The sequence below is a fragment of the Danio rerio genome, chromosome 3, assembly GCF_049306965.1.
Source record: "Danio rerio strain Tuebingen ecotype United States chromosome 3, GRCz12tu, whole genome shotgun sequence".
NCBI classification, from domain to species: domain Eukaryota; kingdom Metazoa; phylum Chordata; class Actinopteri; order Cypriniformes; family Danionidae; genus Danio; species Danio rerio.
Genome location: NC_133178.1, coordinates 21,067,002 through 21,091,893, shown reverse-complemented (window position 1 = coordinate 21,091,893; position 24,892 = coordinate 21,067,002). Strand labels below are relative to the sequence as shown.

Below are 24,892 nucleotides of genomic sequence, written 5' to 3'. Positions count from 1 at the left end.
CTTTTTTTTCTGGCCCAGATCCGGCTCACACCAGACACTTCCATCTGGACCACATACTAAATGGCTCTAGGGTGGTCTGCTCCTGTTTGTCAGATCTGGGCCACAAATATGCCAAAGCAATACCACACATCAACCAGAAATCAACAAAATGAACCAGAACTGACCTTATTCTGGGCCACAGTTTGCTTTTATTCTGGCCCAGATCCGGTCCACACCAGACACTTACATCTGGACCACATACTGAATGTAATGGTGGCTCTAGGGCGGTTTGCTCCTGTTTGTTAAATCTGTGCCACAAATACGCCAAGGCAATACCATATATTTCAACCAAATGAACCAGAACTATCCCTATTCTGGGCCACAGTTTGCTTTTATTCTGGCCCAGATCTGGCCTACACTTACTGTACATCTAGACCACTTACTGAATGGAATGATGGCTCTAGGAGTGCACCTAAACTGAAAAAAAAACTGTTCAGAAATGGTAAATACACTCTCTGACCTCAAGAATCCAACCTTGTGCTTTTTGTAACAATTAAAATATTTCATGCTGCAATGCATGAAATGCAAAGTGGTCTGCATATGTTTTTAGATAACTGGGCCACATTTGTCATATCTTCTCTGGGCCACTATAGGCTCAAAGCCACATTAGCCAAAGCTCACTCTTCTGAATATTTGCCAAAAGTGGCCCACATATGTTTTAAGTTAACTGGGCCACATTTGCCGTATTTTCTCTGGGTCACTATAGGCTCAAATCCACATTAGCCAGGGCTTACTGTGCCAAATATTTGCCAAATGTGGCCCACATATGTTTTAGCCACATTTGCCATATCTTCTCTTGGCCACTTTAGGCTTAAAGCCACATTAGCCAAAACGTACTTTTACAAATATTTACCAACAGTGGCCCACATACGTTTTAAGATAACTGGGCCACATTTGCCATAACTTCTCTCGGTCACTATAGGACCAAATCCACATTAGCCATAGATTACTGTGCCAAATATTTGCCAAAAGTGGCCCACATATGTTTTAGGATAACTAGGCCACATTTGCCATATTTTCTCTGGGCCACTATAGGCTCACAGCAGCATTAGCCCGCACATGTGAGCCATTTTAGGTTTAGAGCCAGATTACCCTTAAATGACTATGTGACATTTTTTGCCAACTGTGGCCCACATTTGTCCTCATTCATTTGGGCCAAATCTACCATTTTCCACATGGGCCACATTAGGCTCACAGTCAGATTGCATTTTGCCATAAGTGCCAAATCTTTGCCTCAAATGGCCCATATATGAATTTGAATCTTTGGCCCCATTTTCCCATTGTACAGGTGGGCCACTTCAGGCTAACATTCATTTTGTCTGGGTAGAAGGAAGACCACCAGTACCGCATAACTGCCTAAAGTAACCCACAATCATATGCTATCTAGGTAGCATAGTAATAAAAAACATGTATATAAACTAAGGAATACATATAAAAAAATAAAACATAAACAAATTATGAAATATGGAATGATATGGGGGACACAGACTCCCTGTGTTATACCACCGGTCACAATTGTGACCGTCTTTATTCATCAGCAGATTGACAACAGAAAAAAACAATGTAATAATATAATTTAAATATGTATTTATAGATAACCCTTTCATGATGATGCACGCAAAATATTTATTGCCTATTTAAAAATTAACTTTGAAAACATACTTGTCATTTCTGAGCTTTAACATTTTCTTTCCATTCAGATGGCAATACTAAGAAATAAATGATTGGCCAAACTACCCAATCATGTTAGATCTGCCCTGAACTCATTTAGACATTTTTCATTATATATGAAAATGTGCTTTATAATAAGAGTTGCTTTTGAATACTACAGAAAAATATGCAAGCAAAAATTGTGGTCACAATTGTGGCCGGTGGGATTAAATGGGTTAATGTATGAGACTTGAGTTTTATTCGTATTATAGGACACATTTATTTTGTGTTGAATACTTAAAACACTCCAAAAAAATGCTTGGCATGTTTTAACATATGGTCAAACATTGACAACCCAAATATTTGAGTATTTAAAAAAATTAAATAGAATTCCACGTTTGACCCAACATTGGGTTAAAACAACCATGCCAGTTGCCGGATTTAATGATCACTTATAGAGATTGTACTAAAACCAGAAGATTGAGTAAATTACTAACGCTACAAAATGTCAGAACTAATATAAGTACTGCTCGTACATTCATAGCGTATTCTTAAGAAAATTCTTAAAATTTTCAATATTTGTTTATAAATGTTAATATTTTGACGTCCTTGATTTTGCGATCACATCACAACGTAAACGTGTTTTATTCAGTCACATTTTTTTTATTGTTAACATTGTTAATGTGTTTGAAAGAAGGCAATATTACAAATCAAAATATCGAATTTATTATTTATTTAAAATGTAGGACTATATACTATATGAATTTTCAGTAAAAACCAGTCTTAAGTGTCTCAAGAGCTTTAAAACTGTGCAAGCAGGCCTGTTCTGATTATCCGCTGTTGTTGTCGCACTTATAAGGGTATGGTAAGAACAAATCTCTGATCGACTTCTTGCTAAAGATTCATTCCGCTCCAGACCATTGAATTACAGTATTCACAAGTTTTAGGCAAACAAAATTTAAATAAAATAAAAGTCTATACTGAGCATATAGACCATATTTACTAATTCATTTGGAAATATCTTCTAAAACAGCTATGTCATATACCCTCTGCAGAAATACAGGTACAAAACTCACTGGGTGGTACCTTTTTAAAGTTGTTTAACTTGTTTCTTGGTAGTACTATAAAATAACATAAAATAGAAAGTAGTGTAGTGTGATGTTCCTCACAATAGTTTTTATTTTAAAACCGTTTAAAAAAACATTTACAATTTACATTTACACCTCGGATAATCTAGTTTTTTTCCCCCTCTAAAATATATATTTTTTGTGAAACTAAAAGTTTCTATGTTAAAGGTTATGGAACCATAGGCCTACCAGTAAATGGGGCGAAATGCTTCTATTTAACAAAAGGTCGATCAGATGTAAATGGATTTGCATTGTGATTAATTTATTTAGACTATGTATTCTCAACATCAAGTATTTTGATTTGCCTCATAACTGGGCGACAACAATACACAACAGAGCGGAAAATCAGAATACTTGAATTGTTTTATAAAAGCTCACGAGACACTAAGACTGCATTAATGACACTAAAAGTTCATAAAAAGACTGAGCGACAATAATACACAACAGAGCGGAAAACCAGAATACTTGAATTGTTGTATAAAAGCTCATGATACACTTAAGACTGGATTAATGATACAAAAAGTTCATAAATACACAATCACTGTTCTTCTTCAGTCTATATTGTTTTTAGTGTAATGCAACAAGTCATGGCCTATACTTTTCACATAGACGTGTCTAGACAAGTCCATTTACAATCCATCTTCTTCACGAAAAAAAGATATATGTTTGCTGCTTGTTTAAACTATTTATTTAAAATGAGCTGAATCAACACAGCTTGAGGGCACAGTTTAATTGTTTTATGTTCAATCCACTTGAATTTGTAAAAACAAATAAGTTAACTTAATTCCTTCATGTTGTCCCAACACAACATTGTGTGAAACCCAGCATTTGTGAATTTTCAAGTCAGAATTTGAGTGAAAATGTTATCAATGAACATGCATTTCAGCAACACAATCTTTACTTCTTTTGTTTTGTTATTTATTTCCTCAAACAATTGTCAAAGCTATTGTACCTGCTTCGTTTTGTAATTCCATGATGATGCATTTAAATGTTTTTTTAGTTTTGTTTTAAATCATCTTTCAGGCTTATTTCAGTTTTTCCAGAAATACTTAACAGCAGAGGTCAAATGAACATAAAAGCTAGCCGATTTCACATAAGTGCGCCTCTTACGTCTCACAGTGGTGAAGGTGGAATATTCCTCGTATATTAAATGATGACTGTGTGGTTATTAGGGCGCACACTCCTTATTAGGTTCAAGTGGAACACCGCCTGCCACACGCTGAGTCGGCAGAACTGAATTCATAGAACGCGAGTTGTATGCTGTTGTGGTCGGTTTGTGCGGTAAGTGAACTTTGCACGCGGTGGGTCGTTGGCAGTTTAGTGATGCTGATATGATGTGGGTTGATGTTAAATGAATGCTTTGCTTTCCTCACATGTGAAAAAAATCTCCTGTTATTTAATGAAAGAAAAGAAATCGTTCGTTCATTCATAGAAATACAAGGATTTTCCCAGCAATGAAAAGTGAAAATGTGATGCGGACATTTTACTACGCTATACCACCCTTTTGGTTTGTTTTGCTATATATTCACTTTAATAAAAATGTGTAGTGTAATTTAAAATTAATCAACTGTTAAATAATTTATCATATAAAAGGAAGGCGCTATTACTTGTTTGATTTTTGGTTTTGCACATTCATTTTCTCTACGGTTTTGTCTTTAAAGCTTACAAACAAGGAAATCTATAGATGACAGTGGTAGTATTACGCTATTTAAATATGCTTATACAATGTCCATATCCACCCATAAGCATAATTCTTAATGAAATCGTTTCTCAAAACAAACTTTATAGATCATGATAATGAAATAAGATTAAGAAATGTCAGCACTACTGTTCAAAATTAAAGATCTTAGTTGTCAACATTATAATGCTGCACAGTCAGCTTACACTGCATGGACAACAGCGTGAACTTGAGAGAGAATTAAGTCATGCTTCGAAAGTACATGACCATGAGACAAGCTAAAAAATAAAACAAAATAAAATAAAAACTTACGATACTGATAAAAGTAGCATGCACATTTTGTTTTATTTAACATGCGCCTGATTCCCCATGGAACTAAGATGTTGAGTTTACATATATTATTTTTAATTGGTATGTCTTATCAACATCAAGATGTCTTTGAAGTATAATAATCACGAGGAGGTTGTAAGTGCACCACCACTGGCAATAAGTCAAGAGGATAACGACATACTTTTAGAGAGAGAGAGAGAGAGAGAGAGAGAGAGAGAGAGAGAGAGAGAGAGAGAGAGAGAGAGAGAGAGAGAGAGAGAGAGAGAGAGAGAGAGAGAGAGAGAGAGAGAAAAGGAAGCAAAACACCTGTAAATATTTAGGTGATAAAATATTAAAAAGAAAGCCAGAGCTACATTTGAGATTGTTAGATAATGGCATCAGGGAAGGAATACCTAATAAAACTAGATAGATTAGATTAGATGGATAGATGGATAGATAGATAGATAGATAGATAGATAGATAGATAGATAGATAGATAGATAGATAGATAGATAGATAGATAGATAGATAGATAGATAGATAGATAGATAGATAGACCACATCCTCTTTACCACAGGAGAGAATGAAGTGGAGAGCCTATAAGAGTTTACTTGTTGCGGTTTGAAAAAACTCCATGCTCTTTATTTCCATTCGTCACCAAGTTAGTATAAAATGGATCTTGGGGATTCATGTCTTCAGCAAAACCGACAGATTTTCAAAACGTTTAAACACCGCTTGGGATCAACTGCTATTTTTACAGCTCTCTAAATTTTAGACAGCTCTACAAAATGGAATTTTGGCAATTCGTTGCGTTCTTATGTCCAGCACTCTTTTTCGCGCACATTACTTCAAAACCAACAAACTGCATCATGCGAAGGAAACACGTGAAAACAGCTTACAGTCTACTTGAGAGTATGGTAAGTTGAGTTTTATTTCCTCTCCCCTTTCTTTCCTTTACCGGCCCTTTACTGGCTGTACTTATGCTCTTCTTTCTTTCGTTTTAGGGCGGTCTTTTCCCTCGCGAATGCTTGAAAGAAAACGTCAGAATAACGTTTCCGAAATATGCACTGCAATCAAATAACTCTAATCAGGTAAACTAGCAACACATTATTTCATTATTTCACATTATTTAAAAAAAAATCCTGGTTGCCTTAAGTTTTTAAGATAAATCAAATAAGCTTATAAATCTGTTGAACTTATGTTAAACTGACTTAAATGAAATCGCATAACTTATTAAATTAAGTTAGAACATGGTTAACTTATAAGTTACAATGAAAACATAAGCTGTCAGGACTAATTGATCATAGATTTTTTTTTTACAGTGTATCAATATTAGACTTTATCAGGCATATTACCTCCGTTACACATTTCTGAAATCTACTTGACAAAACCTGGATTAAGACTGGGCAGATGTAATAATGATTAAACTTTTATACCTTTAATTTTCCAGAAAACCGGTGTAGCAAAAGCAGTGTATAAAATTATGGATCACATTGACTTCCTCTTTGCCAACGACAGTTATCCGGAGGCCTGGAATAAGAGGAAAGTGGACAATTTCCAAAACATCGTTTACCGTTTAACAAAAGAAAACAAATGTGTAAGAGAATAAAATAACTTTTTTATAATTTTATATGAATACATGAGCATTCGTGTAATTATGTCACATTTGTTATTTGTGGGTAGATTATGAGGATGAGAGCTCAAGGAACCGTTGATGATTTTCCAGCAAGAGACGATGCTCTGAAATCCTACTTTAATAAACTGGCCACTCTCCTCAGAAATAAGGTAGGTTAATCAGTATGTAAACATGTCTAACAACAAGCGTCTTTTATTCAAAAGTATATAAAACGCTGTTTTGTTCTCTCCATCAGGACAACAGTTTCTGCGCATGGGAAGTGGTCCGACATGAGCTCCTTGGTGTTCTTAGCGACATCATCCAGCCTAAATTATAAGTATAGAGTAGTTTTACCATATTTATTTATTTATTTATTTATTTATTTATTTATTTATTTATTTATTTATTTATTTATTTATTTATGTATTTATTTATGTGCTGCCTTTGTAAACAGTAAATATGTACATTGAACACTCAATAAAAAAAACGAAGAAACTGAAGTGTTTATCTCTGAGTAAACTTGACAAACAGCTAATTGAACGGTAACAAAAGCTAAAGTTCTGCTGTATCAAATACATGCCTAAAAATAAAGCCTCGATATCCAGACTGCTTATGCGAGTGAAATTGGCTTATAAAACAGTTTAAACAAAAGGTGATGATGAATAAAACACACTTTATACACTCTGTATACTAATCGTTCAAATTGGGTGAAAAGTTGTAGCTTGCTTATAAACGAATTGGTTTCTGAATGAACAAAAAGAATTGGTTAAGTGAATGATTAAATTGCTCATATAGCCTTTCCCAACACCTGCAGTTTGAAAATTCCAAACTCTGTTTGCAAGATTTAATAAAGCTTTATTTACACATTTTGTACAATTGATACTAATAAAAATAATAACAATACACTTCTTCATCTATATTCAATATCCCAATGATAAAACTTACTTGTGTTTCGAATTGCGATACAATTAAAAATAAAATGTTTAAGTTGTAATCCTACTAATTGCAGTATTAATAAACTGTTTAACCATACACTATGACAAAAGTCTTTTCGCCTATCCAAGTTTTAGGAACAACAAATAATAACTTCTATTCCAGTGGATCGTTTGGTATCAGAAGTGGCTTATATTAAAGACAAAGGCCTCCAGATTATGCTTATTTTACCTAAATAAAATATGATCATGCCTTGATTTTTAAATATTTAATTAGGACATTAAGGTCTGACTTTGCTTAGTCAAAAGTCTTGTCACTTGACAGAAATACTGTACAGTTTAGAATACAAAGTCATGGTGCAGTGGAAAAAGAAATGATAGTGAATGACTCCCATGAGCTTGTAGGACTGCATCCATACGTCTCTCAAATAACTTAATAAAGTCATCTGGAATGGCAAAAGAAAGCATTCTGGCACGACTCCCAGAGCTCATCAAGATTCTTTTGATTCATCTTCAATGCCTCCTCCATCTTACCCCAGACATGCGCAAAAATGTTCTTGTTTGGTGACTGGGCTGGCCAATCCCGGAGCACCTTGACCTTCTTTGCTTTCAGGAACTTTGATGTGGAGGCTGTAGTATGAGAAGGAGCACTACCCTGCTGAAGAATTTGCCCTCTCCTGTGGTTTGCAATGCAATAGGCAGCACAAATGTCTCGATACCTCAGGCTGTTGATGTTGCCATCCACTGTGAAGATCGCTCGCACGCCCCCATACAGAATGCAACCTCAAATCAAAATCAAATGAAACTTGGACTGATTTCTGATCCATGTCTGGGTCCATGTGTGTTCCAATAGGTCTTCTGCAGTATTTGTGATGATTTGGATGCAGTTCAACAGATGATTCATCAGAAAAATCTACCTTCTGCCACTTTTCTAAATGATCAACTAGAAGTCAAGTTATTATTTGTTGCTCTTACAACTGGGATCAATAACAAGACTTTTGTCAGGTAGGGTACAATTTACAAAAAAATAAATAAAGATTTAACGTCATGAATGTTGATGAAACTTCAAATACGATTTGAAGTTGTATTAGTATTATTTTGTGACTGAATTTTCATATAAAAAAACAAAAGAATGTGAGCTGTAATAAATACTGCAGATTAAATTAAACACTAGGTATATTTCCAATGAGATACTCTTTTTATTGTCACTTTTATGAATTGTATTCTTGGAAAAGCAAAAGGTCAAACAGTCAAACACAAGCTTTTGCAGGATGGACAAAGAAGGGAGTGTTTCCTCCACGTCTATATCTCTTCCCTAGTCTTTTTTTTTTTTTTTTTTTTTTTTTTACACATGACGAAAGTCAAAAACACTATACTATATCATACTTCTAAAGCTCGGACCCTCATATTTAGGGTCATAGAGGCACCTTTGGGTCTTTCTGTTTGGCCCCCTGAGCCCAGTTTAGGGCTGCATAAACCCTTGTCCCCCATACATCTTATCATAGGCCCAAACCCATATCTCATTTTCACTTCACAGTTGTTCTAAATAATGCAGGCACTTCACAATGTTTAACCATATACATATTAAAGTAGTAAAAATAATGCATTTTCCAAGTGGCCAAGACAACAAGTGTGGGTACTGTAACACAAAGCCAGAACCCAGAATCACTTGTCAATAACTGGTCCTAAAAAAAGAAATAATACAAAAAATAATAATAATGCAAAAAATTTGCCCTAAAAATGTGAAAACTGCCAGTGCTGCACTTATGAAAAGCCTCTAAAATCTGCAGGTTACATATATAGAGCAAGGTTCAGTCAACATCACAGGTACACATTAAAAAAATATCCATAAATGAGCAGTTTTCCATATTTTGTAATTCATGCTTCATTTTTCAATTTTATTTATGCTTTTGAATTGCATTATTGGACCTTTATTTTTCTTCCAACAAAGTTTAACCTCGAAAAGTAAAAAAAAGGGATTTTTATTAACATTTTAAATAGTTTAAAGTGATATATTGTCTGGGTTGGTGTTGTATATTACAATCCAAAAACCTTGTAATAAACTGCCAGTACATTTCCTGCTATTTTACACAGAATATATATATATATATATATATATATATATATATATATATATATATATATATAGTGGGGATCGAAAGTTTGGGCACCCCAGGTAAACATTTATAAATAATTATGTTTATAAATAAAAGCGTTTACAAGCTGTGATACTTGCCAAAGGGGGCAGTACAAGATATTAACTCTGCAGGGTGCCCAAACTTTTGCAGACACAATTTTTTTGTTTTCTGTTATTTTGAAAGTGTAAATGATGGAAATAAAATCAAACTTTTTGACATATTAAAGGAATGTCTAATCTGTAATTTGATGCCTTCAGGACATTTTTCCATCTTTCCTTGGCTTCTTTATGCACATTAATACAAATTTTTATATGTGTATTTATATATATAAATATATATATATATATATATATATATATATATATATATATATATATATATATATATATATATATATATATATATATATATATATATATATATATATATATGTGTGTGTGTGTGTGTGTGTGTATGTATGTATGCATGCATGCATGTATGTATGTATATATATATATATATATATATATATATATATATATATATATATATATATATATATATATATATATATATATATATATATATATATAATGCAATTCAAGACAATAAATAAATAATAAACACATTACAAATTATGGCTAGTTGCACTCAAAACAACGCAAATCAAATGATAAAGATATGATTTAAACAATAATATATTATTGTCCAACAGTTACCAAGGTGTACAGGTGTAATTTCCGTCAGTTTGATGGTGATGCCTCTGGTCTTAGGCCTGACTATAGTCTTTTTTTTTTCTTTGCACACTGACTTGGCAGTAACTCACATCCCTTAAATATTTTAAGCCATCCTAACTTGTAACTAATTTTCAAGGAGTGTAACAGGTAAACTTAAAAGCATACAAAAAAGTTCAACCATAAATCACAATTGAACCTTGATGCTACATGAACCATAACATACAGTATTACACTTCTTTTAATAAACCATGATTAAGGGTATTCAAATCATAAATGTGCAGTACTTGGCCAAACCACAGAACATAGACTTACCTAATAGTTTCTGTTCTTAGATTCAATCAGCTCTACGGAAGAGAGAAGCTAGTTCACGGCGTTATCTTGTTGACTGCAAAACAAATGTACATTTTTCTCTGTAAATGCCATTAGTTTAGAATATGGATGACTCTTTGAGCCAAAAATATTATTTTGTTTAAACAAAACAGAAAAGCTCACCTGTGACTACTTAAAGAGTCGACTTTTAAATTATTGTTTGTTCCGTAGCTTTCTAAGTTTATTGATTGTAAAACCTTTAACCACAACTGTGGTGTAAACATAACTGTGTCAGCCAATTCAAAATTATCACTTGATTGAATGGCCATTATCAGTGGTTATCGGCTGATAGATATGGGCCAGTAGGGGCGTTCTGCACCTACTGGTAGGTCTTAGAAGGCTGTAATCATCCATCCACATGGTTAATCAGCTATAGATCACATACGGACAAGTTGAGAATTATTTATGTTATTTATTATTCATGTGTGTGTGTGTACAATTCATTTTAAGCTCTTCCTACGCTACCAGTTCACAATTGTCCATTTCCCTCTACAAAACAAGTAAAAGGTAAACATTGACAAATGGTAACAACAATTTGAAAAAAAAAATATGAAACTACAGTTATATTGAGATATTTGCAAAAAAAGAAAAATGGTAAATAAAAAAACTTGCATATATGAAACGGTAGAGATTAAAAAGTATTTAGTTACATATTTGACCACAGTGCATGTCATGTGGTAACTATACAGTATAACAAATTTGCATGTGCTCTAGACACAAAAACAGGATGTTATTTTGCAAGGTTCAAACACAGGATATGTGGTTAAAGCATGATCGCTAATATTCATATCTCATATAGCATTATGTCTGCTAAAATTAGAAATAGCCTTTGCTGGAACAAAAAAGTTGCATAGATGCACAAAAGTAGAAAAGGTCACATCAATGTGTAAGACCAAAGTTTAGAGACAGAAAGAGAACACTGTGATTAAAAAAACAGCTCATCGTTTACTGAATATTATCAGATTTACATTCATATTTTCCCGTTTTTAAGACATTTGCTATTGAACTGCATTGATCTCTTTAATTCACTGTAGCATGTTTCATGATAACACAAGACTGTACAGCTGACTGTATGAAAAACATTTTTATTAATCAATAATTACGAAAACGTTGTAAAAATGTAACAAAACATACAAATGAATTAATACTGTGGTGTGGTTCAGATGTTTTTTTTTTTTTTTTTTAAGCTGCGAACTGTCCAGTGCTGAATGGAAATGGCGATGTAACAAAACTGTAATGCAAGTCAAAAGTGAATGTAACAGTTGTTTCTAACAATGATCAGGTTTAAAAAGTGAATGCACTTATCTCAACAATCAATCAGTCACTGAATCGATCAGTCAGTCATCCAATAAATAAATAAATAAATAAATAAATAAATAACATTTAAAGTACTATAAAAACTCATAACATGATGTCCGAGTTGTTTTTTAATATGAACTCCAGGGTGCGGAGAATCTCACTTCTCACAATTTCCCAAGCACAGTAACTGGAATTCTGCATGGAAAAATTTGATTCAGCATTAGAATGTTTATTACATGAATTTAAAATGTAACACACGTGAAATGACAGTCATTGATTGTACACAAAACATACCTTTTCTTTCAGAGTCGAGGATATTGTCTCAAAGTAAACCTTGAGCGAAGCCTCTCTGCTGGGAAAATCCTGAGCCACTTCAGTCTTGTTCATGATCTGTATTTACAAAGAAATAGAAAATATGAATTAATTAATGCCAAAGGGAATTCTAAGCCGAAAGTCATAAAATTATCTATACATATTAAACTGCGAATACTGGATTCTAATGAGTTAATAATGATTGATTATTGGAACATGAACATAATGCATTACAAGATTAGTATTTTCAAATAGAAGTAAAAATCATACAAGAATTCTAGGATGCACTATAGTATTCTATACTGTTTTACTTTAAACGGGCAAATGAAATATAGCTCGAGAAAGCAGAGCAAGGTAGCCTACTTGTAGGCCTGTCCATCCTATTTAAGCAAAGCAGTATGTCAATTTTTTAAAAGTGTTATTTAAACTAAAGGAGAATGTAGGTAAAATGTAAGATTCTTACGCATGTGCTGTATTTAATCTGCCGATATACGATGCCTCTAAAGTCATCCAGTTTCTCTGCATCCCACTGGTCCGGATCACCGAAGTTCTCAAACAATGCGTCAATGTTCTGGAGTGTCTGATAAACAGCTTTTTTAACACCAGTAACCTTTAAATAAAATAAAAGAGTAAATGTGTTAACAAAACAACACAAGTGAGGCAAATGTAAACTTAATTGTGTGGTCTTATAGTTCTGTAGGCTCTTCAGTTTGTCCTAAGGGGCAAAAATAGCATTATATGAAATTTTTCTCTAATTTTGGGGTCAATAAAAAAACATATCAAACTTAAAGCAAACATATATGGTATTCATCATTTGAGGTAAATTTAAAAAAAAACTTCTAAATTGGCAAAAAAAAAAAGGGAAAAGAATAGTTATTGTTCAGTTTAGGACAACTTTGACCAAAAGTTTCAATCCACTTTAAATGTTGACTGCTATTTCTCTCTCTCTGTATATATACTGTAAAATATGTTTGGTTGATTAGGTTTATTCTTTTGCAGGCCTACCTTATATTATAAAGCTCAGCATATAGGAGTACACCCCAGTGAATATGGGTAATATATATTGGTGCATTTTTTTATGCAATAGTATTTATTAAAATTATATTTAGTCACAGAACATCTTTAGAAATAGAAAGTTAATACATTTAAATTAATGAAAGATATTGCAAAAAAGAAGAAAAAAAACTAAAACATTTCAACCAAATTATAAATATACATTTTATTTTATTTTTGCTATATATTTTTGAAAATTGTATTTAATAATTTTCCCTAACATAAATTTGGGCTATTTGTTTTTTACATTATTATAAAAGTTATTTTATTAGATTAGCTCCAGATTTAGCTTCAGTACTGACTAAACTAATGCACAAATATAATTTTGTAAAACATCCTATAGAAAATATTAATTTAAATGAAAGATTTTTGGGAAGTGTCAAATATGCCAAGCACCCATAGATTAACAGCTGTGTTAAAGATTTTACCTGATCCTCGTTATACTCGAACACATTTTGCGGGAATGGTATAGAAACGCGGTCGTCCAGGCATTGCATAGGGAAAAGCCCTCCCTAAAACAAGATTATATTCGTTAGACGACCTAACACATGTTGAATATGCAATTAATTATTCGTTACATACAATAATAAAACTGACGATTATCTGCAATAAATCTTACCGCAGTCTCCAGAAGTGTATAGGTCCTCTTCATTAAGTTTTTCTGAAGATTGCAGTTTGTTGGCAATGACCAAACCTGCACAAAGCAGAAAAAGGTGCACAGCCAGGCCACACGGTGAAGGTCCATTCTGACAGATGCCTATACGGAATCAGAAATTAGTATGATGCAAACTATACATTACCAGGTTAATTATGGGTCAATAATCTGACTCACCTCTTTGAAATGTTGAGTATCCTCCAAAACTCGATTGTCGTTATGTGATGGATTCAATGTATCTGAAGTTTATATACAGTATTTTGTGAACAAATCGAAAAGGCGTGATTTCGCATTAATTCTTTCATCTTGAAGAGAAAGAGGGGATTTTTCACGAGCTCATGAAGGTCTTGCGCGGAGTTTTCGAGTTCGTTCATTCAAGAGAATCTCTAACGGAAGCTAACGGAATATGTTTTGCTAGAGTAACAACTTTCGGGTTTTAATTAATCTGTGTGGTATCTAAGAGCCCAGGGTGCAAACAAATCCCAATAAAATAAATACATTCCACTGAATATGAATAAATGATGGCAGATGAGTAGTCTTATATTGAGCAGAAAACACTGTGCATGACTAACGTCGTGGCATGCCGATGCATGCTTTTGTTGGTGTACTAGTTGCTGTATTTTTATAGTTATTATTTTTGCTTTATTAAGTGGTAGGCTTAGTCACAGATGAGCTGCTTAAACACAATTAAGACAAAACCAACTTTACAATTAATTTACTATACTTAAAAACTCCTGATACAGCAAATAGCCTCATTATGGCTTATATTTTGCAGTGCCATAAAATAAAATTAATCACACATTTATATAAATTACAGTAAACAAAAAGAGGGTGAGATTTGAAATAAGTTGCATTGAATCTGGAAGCACAAAGTATTGTTCACAACACTATATAACTGACATAATATACGGCCAATAAATATGGTCAGTATACCTAACGACCACAGATACTTTTTCTGGCATTGCTTGGCTTAAAATGTGGTCTTGGTTTGTGGTTTTTAACCAGACCACATTCACAGATGATTACCTTAAGCTTATTCAGTTTAATATTTAACTTTTCTTTTAACAAAATAACATCCGTGTTGATCTTAGATGTCCTTTTAGCCCAATGTGTATTGTCACTATTATTAGCATAAAATTTTAAATGAATATTTGTATTAAAATATATAACAATTACTTGATGTTTGAGTAAGAATTCACACTTTAAATGCCAATAAAGTTTTAAACAACAAGTCTTAATAGTATCTCTTTGTATTCAATGTTTTATTTGAAAAGAAAAAAAGAATGATAGAAAGAGAAATGAGTGCCCACAACTGGGATTTGCCCAAGATTGTCTGTGTGTGTTTAAATCTTGCGTGGCACTTGTGGTTGTGGTTTAATGTGCAAGAAAAAGTAATCGTTATTCTACATATGTTTCTAGTGAAATACTGCTTTTTCAGCCTCGTGGGTATATGGAGAGACCCACTGGCATCATACCCTGGAAAGTGAAAATGAGCACAGGGAAGTGAAAGTGTGTGAGCCATGCAGGCTCAGTGAACGTCACTCCCAAAGAATTAAAAATAGAACTGAAGGGAGAGAGGAGGAAGGAGGGAAGAGAAATCAAGCACTGAACTGGTGTATGCCAAGCGCCTCAGGGAGATAAACAGACACAATCAGACATTCCTACATCTGAGTAAGCTTCTCAACACACTCATCCACATGTGTTGATGAGTCAGACCAATTAATAGGTTATAAGGTTTTGCACAAGTCAAACACATTTCAACAAGCATACTTTTAATATAAACATCTTATTTTCAGAGCAAATTATACTGCTTTCATTTGATAACTTAATGGGTGCGATTATTAAGATTTTAAAAAATTTATTAGGACTAATTCTACTTAAAAACGTATAACCTTTAAATTCTGAACCAACTGCAAGCGTGACGAAACAGTCTGAGAAGACCATACATAAAAGAACATTACAATATCCCAAAGGAGAAAAAACAAAAGCATTAATGACCTTCCGTAGGGCTGCGTCTCAAAATCAGCACCCTAGCTCCTGAGGTTGTTCATCAGCAGGTCGTGTGCATGAATTCGGGCACTGAACAGTAATGACCTTGGTTCACTACATATTGGGACACATCAAGTATGACATGAGAACGACTTCATTGTAAATCAGTTCTTTCTTTCTTTCTTTCTTTCTTTCTTTCTTTCTTTCTTTCTTTCTTTCTTTCTTTAGCACCTGCAGTACAATCAAAGTTAAATTACACACACAAAAAGATATACAATATAGTAATAATAAACAATAAGTACAATATAGGTGAAACATCATGTGAAAAATACTGGAAAGGGACTGAAAATAAAAAATAGTCTATATAGATGTTTAAAAATAAGGTGTGACGATCTCACAGAGATTGGAAGATTAGGCTATGGGTCCAGTATTGATCACCCCTGCCCCATGAGCCAAATTCTGGGATTTGGATGAAGATCATTTCTGAATAATACAAGGGTGCTTGATTATGTAGAGATATTTTAATAAATAAATAAAACATTTTGAAAAACATTCTAGATTCTATTGGCAGTCAATGAAGCAAGAACAGAATATGTGATTTTACCTATCCCACCACCACATTTGGGCTAACCATCTGGAGTCACATTGAAAAATACATATTTTATAGCATAATAATCTGTAACTGACGATGCATAATAGAGTGAACGGGAATCATTTGTTTAAAATCAGAAGGGAATGGATGATTTTTGCTAGGATTCGCAAATGAAAAACTAGATTTAACAACATTACAAATTTGCATCTCAAAAAATAAATTGCAATAAAATACAAGTTTTTTTTTGGAGTGGGAAAGATTTGAGGAGAGATCAACCAAGATCACTGAATAACAATTGCAGATCAAACAGCTCATAGACTGAACATGGACCTAAATAAGCAGCTGTATTTGCACATTTTCTGATCATAATCTCAATTTTACCCTCATTTAATTGAACCAGGCTGTAAGCCATCCAGCTTTTAACCTTGATGTGCCAAAAGTGACTTAAAAACCACAATTTTATATAAACATAGAGGGAAGTAAATTTGTGCCACCCAATGGTGAGATATGACAAAGACAAAACAGAGAAAACAGATAAAATCTAATAACAGAATCCAGAGGCCCTCCACAGGTAATGGGTGCATGAATTTCAGAGCAACACAGCTGGTATTCATCTGTTTAAATTAATGATTTTGTAATAATGTTAAATTTATGTTAAATGAAGCATCTAAAATGCTGAAGGAACTGAATGAGAGCATCCTTTTATCTGTAGTGCTTTTATAGTTTGTTTTTTATAATTTGAGTTCTGGTTCTCAATCCTAAATATTTTTTTTCTTGCCACTGTTGCCCATGGCTTAATGAGATGATTTTTGTAAGTACTGCCACCTAGTGGCAATTAAGTTGAAACGCAAGCTTACAAGATTTGTTCTAATCTAAAAATGAAAAAAAAAAACAATGAAAATAATAATAAATAAAAACTAAAAATAAAAAATATATAATATTATTAAAAAATAATATTTACTCCAGTAAACTGAAAGAGAAAAATACAATTTCTAAGCAGGGTTATTGTAGTTAACTGAAATTTGCTGATTTATTTCTGCAAGTTTCAAAGGAAACATGTATGCTGGTGCAATTAACTAATTAAATATTTATATTAAAACTATATTGACATCAAAATAAGACAAAATGAAGGCAACAGGTTATTTAGCATTAAAAAAAACTGCAAATAAAACTAATTCCAACATTAGGTAAAATAACATAAAATATAAAAAATCATAATCTTGTTTTATTTCAGCTATTTTCCAAGGAAATATTTGCTTTCAATTGAGTTTGATGTATTAATTACACCAAAAAGAAACCAAAAAAATTATACACACACAAACAAGCTAATAGTCAACAATTAATACAAAATTACATATTTTAATTTTTTAAATAGATTTTATTTTATTCAAATAAGTAGTCACACATGAAGTGAAATGAAAGAAAAATCTGCTTAAACTGATAAATAAAACTAATTAAAATTATAAAAAAACTAATTTTTTAAACAAAAATAAAAACTATTGCAAACTATTGATATAACGTCAGCAAACAAAAGCAATAAACAGAAAAAATAAATAAACAAAATAAAGACGTATATGATGATGATGATGTAATGCTATATTGTCATTTAATTATATATACAGTTGAAGTCAGAATAATTATTATTAATTATTAGCCCCACTGTTTATTTTTTTCCCCAATTTCTGTTTAACGGTGAAATTTTTACAACTCATTTCTAAAAATAATAGTTTTAATAACTCATTTCTAATAACTGATTTATTTTATCTTTGCCATGATGACAGTTTATTATTAAAAACTGCTTTTATTCTAGCTGAAATAAAACAAAAAATACTTTCTCCAGAAGATATTATCAGGCCTACTGTAAAAATTTCCTTGCTCTGTTAAACATCATTTGGGAAATATTTAAAAATAAAATAAAAATTCAAAGGGGGGCTAATAATTCTGACTTAAACGATATATATTCATTCAAATAACATTCAAAATCAAATATCACAACACACAAAATGTATTTTATTTTAATAAGAAAAAAGTCTTTAAGTATTCTAATATAGTGCCCATTTCCAAAGTACACCAAACACAAAAACGGACCATAATAATTAAGTTTGAACTTCCCTAAAGTCTTTCTGAAATGACATTGTTGGCTTGAAATGTGAGCTGACCTTTAAAACCCCAACCTGTGGCCTTGGTGTGTCAGCCACATAAAAAAACAGAGAATCACTTTAGAAACAGAGAAGAGGAACCTGAGGTCAGATGAACTGAAATTGAGAGGATTATCATAAAATATAACCATAATCCTGCAAACCTATGGCATTGTGGTCAATACTAAGCATTAAATAGAATCCATGTCCCCTTTTCAGTGGTCACTTATCTGGAAAACATTGGTGTTGAGTGGGTGTCAATAAGGAAGGTCCTCTGTGAGGTCCCATAGGAAATCCTCCTCTGCATTACTGTCAGCACTTTCAATATGAGTCCAGGAGATATCATTTACCTGCCAAATAAAGTAGTTGATAAAGTGCACCGGTTGGTTTTTGCTAAACCACTGACCAAGTGGTGACTGCTTCATGATGCTTCAAAACATCTACAAATCTTTATTTTCGAATCAGTTGTTCGGAGCAAATCAGCAAGATTATATCAGTGTACAGGGGTTTGTTACTGTTTTGAAACATTTAGAAAATTCAATGGTTCTCCGATGTGTAATATAAATAAAAAATGTATTTTTGTTATGCGGGTATACTAACAACGCCACCCTAATGGTGAATCACTGAACAAACGTCGTAATTTTTACCTGATCTCGAATCAGTTTTAATAGTTTGTAGACATTTTCAACCAAAGAAAAACTATTAGTTAATGGTCTTGTCCTTTTTAGCAAAGCGCACAAAGTAACTAAAAATATAGACCTTTTTCTGTGTTGCTGCATGGACTGGAAGGCGCCATATCGACCAGCGCCTTCAGGTAGGATGCGTTAATCTTCCGTTTAGAATTGTCATCTGTAAGAGCAGCATTTCTCAACGTTCTTGTGATGCACAACTTTGATTTTGAAAGATGTGTGTTAAAGCCGTTAAGAGTGTCAATGTTCACCTCCACTTCAAATCCTTTGATTATCCCTTACATAAAGACGCATATTATAAAAACACTTAATGTTTAATTACATTATATGATCAGCTAAGTGCATCTGAGATGTTAGTTTCAATTGAACGTTTACAGTGTGTTTGAAAAAGACTATTTTAATCCATGTTTTGTCTGCATTTCTGTTTATTAGTTTTGCGAAGCTACTGGTTGTCTAGATTTGAAGCTTTGTTTCTCCCATTATTACTGATCAGTTCCTAACAGCAGTGTTTGATACCAATCCTGATATTAACATATAACACTATTAACTGATTTCAATACACTATTCGATTATAATTAGCTTGGCATGGTTTTATAAGCCTTTCTAATAATAGGGCATATGATGACTGAACTGTATACTCCTCTATTTATCGCCACTGTTGGTTAATATGAGCAAGGAAGGCTCATATGTAACAAATGTCTTTGCAAAATGTTATTTCAGACAAATTTAAGTGGTTTGAATCAGCCTGGAAGAACAAATCTCCAACAGAAATCTCCAAAAATTACAGATGAAAAATTGCAGAAGTTAGTTGAGCCTTGAGGTCAGAAAGTCTTGAAAAATCCAATCTGATGTCACTGACATCAACACAAATAATTTGAAACTTGGTGAAACTCTCCTACAAAAACAAATTTAAGCATGTTTTTTGGTAATTTTTTGAGTCAAAGATTAAAAGGTCAAACAATGAAGATGTTGCAGCCTTTGTTCACTCATATTTAGTGGCGGTATTATTAAAGAGCTCTGTATAATAAATATAACAAACCGTTAACTTGAATGTTCAAAGAGTTTCAAGGAACACACATACTTTTATGACTCCTTCCGAGTTTTCTTCAGGGACAATCTCATCTGGATCAATCTTGATTTCAATTGCTACTTTCCCGTTCCCTGCAGGACAATAATTACATGACATGAATGTTACTAGAGTATATTGTTTAACACTTGTGAAGAATGCTGGTGATACTAACCCAGGATTAGGAGCAGCACTTTTTCAAACGCAACCTCCATGGCTTTGTCTTTAGCTCGTTTCATTAATGCCCCCCTTTTTCTCAGCTTTTCCTCTGGATCTGTAAGATTTCAGCAGATGTATTTAAGTCCTATTGTGTAATTTTTGTTAAGCCACATTATTATTTATCTTTTTATTTCATGGTATGTGTTTTTTATTTCATGGTATGTGATTAAGTTGATACTATCTATATCAGGAGTGCCCAAAATCTTTCGTATGTAGTGTCAAAAACCAAATATCATTGATAGTCATGGGCAATGTTTTTTTTTCTGTTTTTTTGTTACTTTGGATTTTTGGTTTTTGCACTTGAGTGCTATTGAGCAAACCATCATTTTGTTGCCCCCCAAACCCAGTTTTACCCACTAAAGCAAACTGAGGCCCACTCTGTCACACACGGGCTGACTTGTGGCCCTAGTTTGGGCATCTCTGATATATTTTAAAAATAGATTGTTTTTGTCTTATTTTTACTGTACTTTACTATAAAATTGCAATTGTAAATAAAAATAAAAAAGTCCCGACATGCTTCCCAGTAAAAGAAATACATTTGTTTTTATATATGTAGAAATTTATTTTATGTTCCAAATGTAGCATTTAAATTATGTTTTAATGCCATACCAGACATTTAATGCCATGTCTTTAAAATTGGAAAAAGACTACACTAAATATAGAATATATAACATTCAGTCATATCGGTATCTTAAAAAACATTCATTATACAAAAAAAATAATAATAACACTGAAATGAGTCAATATTTTTGTTTGATTAATGACAAATATTCAAAAAATCCCCCCAGAAGACCCCTTTTTAAGCATTCCCCTTAAAATAGGAAATAGGTAAATAATCAAACTCACCCTGATCACTGTCAAGTACCTCCTCTGCCACACCGACCCCCTGACAACTCATACCATGATGTGGGAAGCTTAACTCCATTATGCAGCCATATTTCAAAAGCACACCCTGGTCGCCTGTTTCTTCTTGGCATCCAGCATCCACACAGTTAGAGAGATCCTTCAACTGTTGAAATAATAAAAAATAGGTTTGTGAACTATCCTGAATACATGCACACTTAGCCAAAAATGAAAAGTCTATTCAATGCTTACAGTGACAATGCGAGTAGTCCAGCCACCAAAGCCCAGATAGTGATTGGCAAGGTTGTGACATTTGGATAGGCAGAGAGGTTTACTGCTATAGAAGGACAGATTCTGTTTTGTGCTCAGTCGGACCTAAGGAGTTGGTTGAAAGATAATTACAAAAAAAGATGATAATTAAAAAAATCCTAACCTTCACATTATAGCTTTATCAGTTGCTGTTATGAGTTAACCCTTGTGCACTGTTCAAAATTACTATCATGTGTTATGTTCGGAATGCAAACATCCACTAATTAAAACTGCTGTAAAATGCATCAGATAAATATCTTTTAAATTTTTTGCACAAATCTGTTAATCAGCCTCAGTTTTCACCAAAACTACAAAATGTTTTTAAAAAATTACAGGATTTTAGCATTTTTAATTGCCAAGTTCACAAATGATGTCACTGATTTGGTGAGAAAAAAAAAACACACAAAATTACATATTTTCAATATAAAATGTAATTGTGGACTGGATTTTTTAAAAACCTTTTATTAGTCTTAAACATGTGAATGATTACTAACAACATTGGCCTTGATGCATTGTTAGATTCTCACTTTTCTCCCTAATTTACTGTTGGTGGCTGTTTTTGCCCCATTGACTTCCATTATAACCACATTTGATGTTGCATAAATACACAGTCTTTGTTTCCGTTTATTCCATGTAGTTCTGACAGCGGAGGTGCATATTTTGATTTTCTCAGACACATCAAGATAAGGGCACAAAGGTCACTCTCACACTCACGTTAATTATGTTTGACTCCATATAAAATCCAGAACTAAGCTTTTTTTTGCACATGCCTATCTAAAGGGTTAACTGAGGATTAACAGTAAAAAATTACAAATTTTACCTCTTTCTATTAGGGAAAACCACAAACAATAAAAAAATGCATGATTATATGGTGTCATGGTTTTGTAATCAAAAGAAATGTAGTTACAATGGAAGCCAATGGGGCAAAAACAGCCATTAACAGTAAATAAGGGAGAAGAAATGAAAAGCAATCAAAAACAATGCATCGAAGGCAATGTTGTTTCACATATCCAAGACTGTGATAAAAGGTAAAAAAAACAGTCCACAATTACTTTTTTTCACTGAAAATATTTCATTTTATGCGTGTTTTTTCACCAAATCAGTGATATAATTTATAAATTTGGCAATTAGAGTTAAAATCCTGTAATTTTCTAAGCAATCTAGTAGTTTTGATCAGGACTTGAGTTGATTAACAGATTTATTTAAAAAGATTTGAAACAAAATATCTGATGCATTTTTACAACAGTTTAATTTAGTGGATGTTTTCATCCCTAACATAACAAAAGGGTAGCAAATTTGCCCATTGTATCGTTCAGTTCTTTAAAAAAAAGCCAAAGTATTCTCTCAAAATATGTGTCTAAATAATGTCACCAAAAACCATTCTGCTAGCTGCAACAAAAATTAAGACTCAAAATCACTTTAGAGTGGATGAAAACATCCCCAACAGTACATAAGTGTTTAGCTACCTTTAAAGGAGAGCTCTGAAAAAGACACTGTTTATCAGTGGCCCGCTGAGCTTTAGATGCCTGTGCTGATGAGTAAAACTTCACCAAGGCGTAAAACCCAGGTTCAGCCACCGTGGCATTGGGACACACTTTCAGCAGGTAAAGATCTCCAAATGCCGAATACACGCTCCACAGGGACTCCTGGAAGGGATACAGTGCGTAAATTAATATCTGAAGTAACTAAGTTTACAGTTGGCCACATGTATGCAATAAACTACATAAATATCCAAAAGCTGAGATATTTGGGAGTTGTTACTCAAAAAAATAAACCATTTGTAAATATTTCTGCAAAAGTTATACAAAACCAGTCGTCATGAGCAGAGCAGGTGATTGAATAATAACATTAGTCCTTCAAAAGGTAATAATATAATATAATATAATATAATATAATATAATATAATATAATATAATATAATATAATATGAAACTTACATAAATATAGGCCTCTGTAAATGTAGGCTGGATGTCCCAAATAAAAATAGTTTTGTTGTTTTCGAGTGGGACTTTGAACTCAATTATATCGACTTCAATATTCATCGAGATATGGATTTTTAAATGAAGCTACCACTTGACCACTGTGTGGTTAACTAATTAAGCGTTTGGTTGGATTTAAAAAGCTGTTTAACGTATAAGAAACACCAGTCCACACTTCTTCACGGCTCCCCTCTACGACTTCCGTAAACAGAATCGCATTTCGCGCACTTAAGACGTCATGCTACGTAACGCGCTGTGATTGGATTAGCATGACCAAAAAAGGACCAGTAGGAGTACTGTGAATTAGCCTTATCCCATGTATCATTGTTACTAGATGTACAATGAATATGTATAATTTGCATTCAGGTCACACAATGTTAGCACAATTTAATGTTTTATGTATTCCCTGTAACTTATGTTAATAAAAATAAACAAAAAAGGAGTGATATGAATTGGAATTTCCGCATTTTTAAAACATAGGAACGTTCTAAATTATAAAATAGTTAAGAATAGTACAGAACAGGATTTATAAACTTTTTTATGTAATCTTGTTCGTTTTGGAATAAATAGACATGCAGCTTTACAATAATAATGCTATTGAAAGTTCAGAAAGGCGCTTTTGGATGCATTTTAATTCATTCTTGTCCCTTTATTAATGTGGTCACCACAGCGGAAAGAACCGCCAACTTATCCAGCATGTGTTTTACGCAACCTTCCAGCTGCAACCCATCCCTGGGAAACATCCATACACACTCATTCCCACAAATACACTACGTACAATTTGGGGAAACTGTAGCACCCGGAGGAAACCCACGCGAACACGGGGAGAACATCTCCACGCAGAAATGCCAACTGACCCAGACGAGGCTCGAACCGGCGACCTTGTATACCCACTGCGCCTATATGGATTTTTTTTTAATTAAATTAATGTAATCCAGGTTATTTTAGTGCTTATTTTTTATGCAATTGCATCCCCAATACATTTAACAGTGCACCACAGTCGTGTTTTTATATGACAATGTTTCAGTTCGGTTTGCTGTGTGCTGTTTTTGGTCCGTTTTCTCAACTCGTACTTTTCACTGACATGGACAATTTTTTTACCACTGATGAAAAGTACCGATATTTATTTGATTTAAGGGGGATTTACCCTTTAAATAACAGATTGTTTACATTATG

The 24,892-nt window shown here is 33.1% G+C and overlaps 4 protein-coding genes across 7 annotated transcripts in view; 1 reads left to right on the top strand and 3 right to left on the bottom strand.

Moving 5' to 3' along the window:
• The window catches only part of arhgap27l (Rho GTPase activating protein 27, like), a 78,503-nt gene extending 62,508 nt beyond the window's left edge, over positions 1 to 15,995 (bottom strand). For 2 of the 4 annotated variants that reach the window (XM_073944340.1, XM_073944343.1), the window contains exons 1-3: positions 15,891 to 15,995; positions 10,517 to 10,589; positions 6,240 to 6,333 (exon numbers count right to left, since the gene is read on the bottom strand). The gene's annotated coding sequence lies outside the window, so the exon portion shown is untranslated. Of the gene's footprint in view, positions 1 to 6,239; positions 6,334 to 10,516; positions 11,774 to 15,890 lie in introns of those variants that run through there. The other 2 variants (XM_073944339.1, XM_073944342.1) reach the window with 2 other exon arrangements.
• Positions 5,592 to 6,877, top strand: ifnphi2 (interferon phi 2). Its single transcript, NM_001111082.1, is given in 5 exon segments — positions 5,592 to 5,720; positions 5,808 to 5,894; positions 6,254 to 6,400; positions 6,487 to 6,588; positions 6,675 to 6,877. Coding segments are annotated over 5 exon segments (546 nt in total). The 3' UTR covers positions 6,756 to 6,877.
• ifnphi3 (interferon phi 3) lies at positions 11,632 to 13,982 on the bottom strand. The gene is given in 5 exon segments (NM_001111083.1): positions 11,632 to 12,067; positions 12,167 to 12,262; positions 12,648 to 12,794; positions 13,666 to 13,749; positions 13,857 to 13,982. Coding segments are annotated over 5 exon segments (546 nt in total). The 3' UTR covers positions 11,632 to 11,974.
• Positions 15,996 to 18,462: 2,467 nt separating the features above from the next.
• Positions 18,463 to 23,914, bottom strand: rdm1 (RAD52 motif containing 1). The gene is given in 7 exon segments (NM_001007333.1): positions 18,463 to 18,961; positions 20,382 to 20,461; positions 20,542 to 20,640; positions 21,432 to 21,594; positions 21,681 to 21,803; positions 23,204 to 23,383; positions 23,675 to 23,914. Coding segments are annotated over 7 exon segments (843 nt in total). The 5' UTR covers positions 23,780 to 23,914; the 3' UTR covers positions 18,463 to 18,868.
• Positions 23,915 to 24,892: the final 978 nt, after the last annotated feature.